At 42.2% G+C, this 6,512-nt stretch overlaps 1 protein-coding gene across 1 annotated transcript in view; it reads right to left on the bottom strand.

Moving 5' to 3' along the window:
• Window positions 1-6,512, bottom strand: part of LOC112075758 (IQ motif and SEC7 domain-containing protein 1-like) — a 41,668-nt gene that overhangs the window by 2,666 nt on the left and 32,490 nt on the right. Inside the window, exon 10 of the mRNA XM_024142698.1 lies at window positions 2,519-2,942. Coding sequence (XP_023998466.1) covers window positions 2,519-2,942 — 424 coding nt within the window. The remainder of the gene's footprint in view (window positions 1-2,518; window positions 2,943-6,512) is intronic.

Raw genomic sequence — 6,512 nt, forward strand, 5'->3', positions numbered from 1 at the left:
GTAATCCATATTAATCGAAAGTCCGGAACAGAGATGGGTATTCAGCCAAGAACCTGGTGGAAGGGAGCGTGTGAACCGCCAAGTGAATCCACTCATTAATCGCAGCGAGTGGTAGGGTTCTGTTCAGCGGGAGACGGCTAGCTGAAGCGTGGCAGGCTGAATTTCAATATCTAATGACCTCAGTCGGGGAAATATAGGGTCAAAGCCAAGGGAGCTGTACTGGGTGGAGGCCGAATGAAATCCATATTAATCAGGTGGTAGGCGGTTCAAGCCAGACTGGCTGGGTGGAGGTGAATCCCATTAATTAATTCAGTGTAGGTTCAGCCAGACGTGCTGGTGGAAGTTGAGGTGATCCATGAAGAGGTCCAAGAGTTCGGCTTCCCACCGAGACAGACCTGTTTTATCCAGTTTAAACTGGACTGAACCGGTCAGTAGAACAGTAAACTAGTCTGAAGCTGTTTGGAGCACAGTGATCCACTTTGAACCAGTCTGATCTGGTTTGTCTCTATGAAGCACAGTGACTACCAGCTGAGATCCGGTCGGTAGATACAGAACTCTGCTGTGGAACCAGAACCAGCCAGGTAGAATCCTCACAGTTCTAATGCAAAGGTAACCAGATATATATACACTGATAAGCCTAATAACTAATACAAAGCTTTGATAGGCTTATTGATCAGAATAGTGAACATATACACAGGTCTTGCTACGTAAATAGAGTATAATACTGCCTTATGGAATCATCGTTCTGTTAACAACAATAATAACAACAGTTGATTATATCTATTTCATTATTTTACAAAATACATTAATATGCACGATATACACAAGCAAAGTGACTAAATTAGTCAATGCTTTAATAATTGGCACAGTTATTTATTGTCTGTTATTGTACAGGCAATGAGCTGTCAATATCACAGTGAAATGACACCTACGGGCTAGGCTGTATTACAACACTGGAAACAGCTGCTAGTCTATAAACTGACTGTCATGTTGGTCTACACATTCTAGAGTCAGGTTGTTACTATGGAGACACATTTTCTGCTTCTGCCAACACTAGTAGGCAAGTAATAATATATGTGATAATATTCCCAGTAATTCCTTGATTGATATAAAACAGAAATAGATAAAGATTTAGATAGACGTATATTTTTAAATAGCCATGGTGTTGACTTGCTTTATGTTGCTTGGTAGGAGAAGAAATACATATGTAGAGATATCATTTTTTAAAATCAGGCGTGTAACTAGAAAGTGGCAATCAGTTTAGAGGAACGCGCGAGTCTTTAGTTAAACCAGCTGTACTAAAGGATCAGTTAGAGGACTCGCGTCTTTAGTTAAATCAGGCTGTACTAAAGGATCAGTTTAGAGGAACCCGTCTTTATGTTAAATCAGACTGTACATAAGGATCAGTCTAGAGGAACCGTTCTTTAGTTAATCAGCTGCTACTAAAGGATCAGTCTCAGAGGAACCCGTCTTTAGTAAACAGCTGTACTAAAGATCAATCTAGAGGAACCCGTCTTTAGTTTAAACCAGCTGATCAGCTTAAAGGATCAATCTAGAGGAACCCGTCTTGTATGATAACCCAGCTTGTACTAAAGGATCAGTCTAGAGGAGAACCCGTCTTTAGTTTAATCAGCCTGTACTAAAGGACTCAGTTCTAGAGGAACCCGTCTTTAGTTAAATCAGCTGTACTAAAGGATCAGTCTAAAGGAAACCCGTCTTTTTATAAATCAGCTGTTACTAACAGGATCAGTCTAGAGGAACCCGTCTTTAGTTTTAAATCAGCCTAAGTACTAACAGAGATCAGTCTAAAAAAGGAACCCGTCTTTTAGTTAAATCAGCTGTTACTAAAGGATCAGTCTAGAGGAACCCGTCTTTAGTTAAACCAGCTGTACTACAGGATCAGTCTAGAGGAACCCGTCTTAGTTAAACCAGCCTGTACTAAAGGATCAGTCTGGAACCCGTCTTTAGTTAAACCAGCTGTACTAAAGGATCAATCTAAAGTTAATTTCCTCCAATTCTGCACATTTTGCCATTGTGTATTCTATCAGTGTAACTCTCAACAATAAGTTGAGACACCAACTGTTCCCCCTCCCCCAAACATATATATATATTTTTTAATTGCTCATGCGTCTCGTGGGCCTCGACTTGCCCATTCCTGGTCTAGAGGAACATGTAGTTTCTACGGTCTTAAGGTGGCGATTAGTTGTATGGACAGTTGGGAGGTACTCCTGACAGACCAGTCAACTGGAGGACACAGAGCTGGGCCATGGAACCTCCTCTTCTCCCTCTCCCTTGGAGGGTCTCTGGCTGAGGTGAGAATTCAGTCTAGATATCCATAATGTCAATCCAAACAACCATGTCCCGGTCACCAGTCAGAGACATCTGTCCCCATTGTCTCTTGTAGGTCCTGTAGGGGACAGGAGCTCTAACCAGAGGTCCTGCCATTCATCCGTCCCTAGTCTGTCTCTAGGAGCTGTGTGTGTGTGTGTGTCTGTGGGCGTTTCTGTCCTTAAACCACGGTGCTGATGCCGCTGTGTTTTGGTCTTGGTGGAGGAGGGATTGGGGGTGGGAGGCAGTGGGTGGTGGTGAGGAGGGGAGGAGGATGAGAGGAGGAGGGGCAACCCAGGGGCAGGGGGGTGGTAGTGGTGGTGGTGGTGGTAGGGTGGAGGGTTCTGGCAGTACTGGGCTCCTTGAAGCAACTGGGCCTGTGTATCTGCCTGGCTCTGGGCCGTCTGGTGTTGGTTGGAGGGATGCGCGGTACGGAAGTTGAGGGTGGAGTGCTGGGGGGACAGGGAGGGGGACTTGGACCTCTTGGTCCCAAACAAAGAGCCCAGGAGGGAAGAGGTGGTGGGGGCGGAGTGTCCTCTGGAAGGACCGCCTCTGTCTCGGGAAGACGTGGCTCTGCGTCTCATGTGGGGACTGGGGTGGCTAATGATGGAGCCCTGTGGACCAGAGAGGACAGTTAGGACACAGACAGAGCAATCAGTCACACTGTGAAGTTACTAACAGTGGTTACACTGTGTAGCAGACAGTACAGTCAGAACATACTGTAGACTTGGCAACCATTTCCCAGGGCAGACCAGACAATTGGTCAACCACTGATCAACTAACCTGGTCCTGGAGAGATACAGGAATGTGCAGGGTTTCGCTCTACCCCAACACTCAACTGGTCATTAAGACCTTGTAAGCTGAATCAGGTTGTGTCAGTGCAGGTCTGGAACCAAAGCCTGRACATCATGTAGCTCTTTAGGACTAGGATTGTGGAACATATCTTAMCCTCTGTTTTCAGGAACAGAACAGGTGACATTAAACAAGGCTGTTGGAACCTTCATAGTCATGCTGCATCCAGACCAGGCAGAAGAATTTATAAAGGATTATATTATGTTCACACCTGACATTCAAATCAAATCAAARATTATTTGTCAAATACGCCAAACACAACAGGTGTTCACTTTACGGTGAAATGCTTACTTACACCCCTTAACCAACGAGGCAGAAATAGAGTTAAGAAAATATTTACAAAAAATACACCACCGGTCAAAACTTTTAGAACACTTACTCATTCAAGGGTTTTTCTTTATTTTTACTATTTTCTACATTGTAGAATAATAGTGAAGACATCAAAACTATGAAATAACACATATGGAATCAAGTAGTAACCCCCAAAAAGTGTTAAACAATTAAAAATATAATTCATATTGAGGATTTTTCAAATAGCCACCATTTGCCCTGACAGCTTTGCACACTCTTGCATTCTCTCAACCAGCTCCATGAGGTTCACTGGAATGCATTTCAATTAACAGGTGTCCTTGTTAAAAGTTAAGTTGGAATTTCTTATTTAATGTGTTTGAGCCAATCAGTTGTGTTGTGACAAGGTAGAGGTATACAGAAGATACCCTATTTGGTAAAAGACCAAGTCACTATTATGGCAAGAACAGTTTAAATAAGCAAAGAGAAACGACAGCCATCATTACTTTAAGACATAAAGAGTCCAATACGATAAGTTCAGCCAAGCAGAACATTTCAAAACTTATGAACGTTTCTTCAAGTGCATCAAAAAACCATCAAGCGATATGATGAAACTGGCTCTCATGAGGACCGCCTCAGGAAGACCCAGAGTTACCTCTGCTGCAGAGGAACGTTCAGTAGAGTTACCAGCCTCAGAAATTGCATTCAAAAGTTTGGGGTCACTTAGAAATGTTCTTGCTTTCCATGAAAAAATGCATGACATAGTTGCAAAAAAGAATAGAAAATATAGTCAAGACATTGACAATAGTTATAAATAATGATTTTTAATTGAAATAAAATAGTGTCCTTCAAACTTTGATTCGTCAAAGAATCCTCCATTTGCAACAATTACAAGCCTTGCAGACCTTTGGCATTCTAGTTTTCAATTGTTGAGGTAATCTGAAAGATTTCACCCCATGCTTCCTGAAGCACCTCCCACAATTGTATTGGCTACGGGCACTTCTTTACTACCATGCAGTCATGCTGCTCCCACAACAGCTCAATAGGGTTGAGATCCGGTGACTGTACTGGCCACTCCATTATAGACAGCATACCAGCTGACTGCTTCTTCCCTAAATAGTTATTGCATAGTGTGGAGCTGTGCTGTGGTCATTGTCCTGTTGTAGGAGGAAATTGGCTCCAATTAAGCGCCGTCCACAGGGTATGGCATGGATTTGCATAATGGAGTGATAGCCTTCCTTCTTCAAGATCCCTTTTACCCTGTACAAATCTCCCACTTTACCACCACCAAAGCACCCCCAGACCATCACATTGCCTCCACCATGCTTGACAGACYGGGTCAAGCATTCTCCAGCATCTTTTCARTTTTTCTTCTTTGTGATCCGAACACCTCAAATTTAGATTTGTTTGTCCATCACAATTTTTTCTAATCTTCCTCTGTTCAGTGTCTGTGTTCTTTTTCCCATCTTAATATTTTATTTTTATTGGTCCAGGGAGAGATATGGCTTTTTCTTTGAAACTCTGCCTAGAACGCCAGCGTCCCGGAGTTGCCTCTTCACTGTTGACGTTGAGACTGGTGTTTTGCGGGTACTATTTAATGAAGCTGCCAGTTGAGGACAGTTGAGGACTCAAACTAGACACTCTAATGTACTTGTCCTCTTGCTCAGTTGTGCACCGGGGCCTCCCACTCCTCTTTCTATCCTGGTTAGAGCCAGTTTACGCTGTTCTGTGAAGGGAGTAGTACAAAGCGTTGTACGAGATCTTCAATTTCTTGACATTTTCTCACATGGAATAGCCTTCATTTCTCAGAACAAGAATAGACTGACGAGTTTCATAAAGTTCTTTGTTTCTGGCCCTTTGAGCCTGTAATCAAACCCACAAACGCTGACACTCCTGATAATCAACTAGTCTAAAGAAGGCCAGTTTTATTGCTTCTTTAATCAGAACAGTTTTCAGCTGTGCTAACATAATTACAAAAGGGTTTTCTAATGATCAATTTGTCACGCCCTGGCTATAGAGAGGCTTTTATTCTCTATTTTTGTTAGGCCAGGGTGTGACTAGGGTGGGAATTCTAGTTTCTTTATTTCTATGTTTTCTATTTCTTTGTTTTTGGCTGAGTGTGGTTCCCAATCAGAGGCAGCCGTCTATCGTTGTCTCTGATTGGGAATCATACGTAGGTAGCCTTTTACCCACCTGTGTTTTGTGGGTAGTTATTTTCTGTTTAGTCTCTGTTACATGACAGAACTGTTAGCTTTCGTTTTGTTACTTTGTTCCAGTGTTTTTTGAGTAATAAAAAATCATGACCACTTTTCACGCTGTGCTTTGGTCCACTCCTTCCGACAATAGGCGTTACACAATTAGGCTTTTAAAATTATAAACTTGGATTAGCTAACACAACATGCCATTGGAACACAGAAGTGATGTTTGCTGATAATGGGCCTCTGTAGATATTCCATACAAAAATCTGCCGATTCCAGCTACAATGGTCATTTACAACATTAACAATGTCTACACTGTATTTCTGATCAATTTGATGTTATTTTAATGGACAAACATTTTTGCTTTTCTTTAAAAAACAAGGACATTTCTATGTGACCCCAAACTTTTGAACGGTAGTGCATATTTAAATATAGGACAAAACACACATCACGACAAGAGAGACAACAAAATCAAAGTGTATTTGTCACGTGCGCCGAATACAACAGGTCTAGACCTTACAGTGAAACGTTCAGGCTCCAACCAATGGTGRGAAAAAAAGGGATGTGTGTGTGTGTAGGTAAGTAAAGATATAAAACAACAGTAAAAAGACAGCTGAAAATAACAGTAGCAAGGCTATATACAGACACCAGATAGTCAGGCTTATTGAGGTAGTATGTACATGTAGGTATTGTTAAAGTGACTATGCATATATGATGAACAGAGTAGCAGTAGCGTAAAAAGAGGGGTTGGCGGGTGGTGGGACACAATGCAGATAGTCCGGTTAGCCAATGTGCGGGAGCACTGGTTGGTCGGGCCAATTGAGGTAATATGTACATGAATGTATA

Source organism: Salvelinus sp. IW2-2015, unplaced genomic scaffold, assembly GCF_002910315.2.
Source record: "Salvelinus sp. IW2-2015 unplaced genomic scaffold, ASM291031v2 Un_scaffold3375, whole genome shotgun sequence".
In the NCBI taxonomy this organism is placed as follows: Eukaryota; Metazoa; Chordata; class Actinopteri; order Salmoniformes; family Salmonidae; genus Salvelinus; species Salvelinus sp. IW2-2015.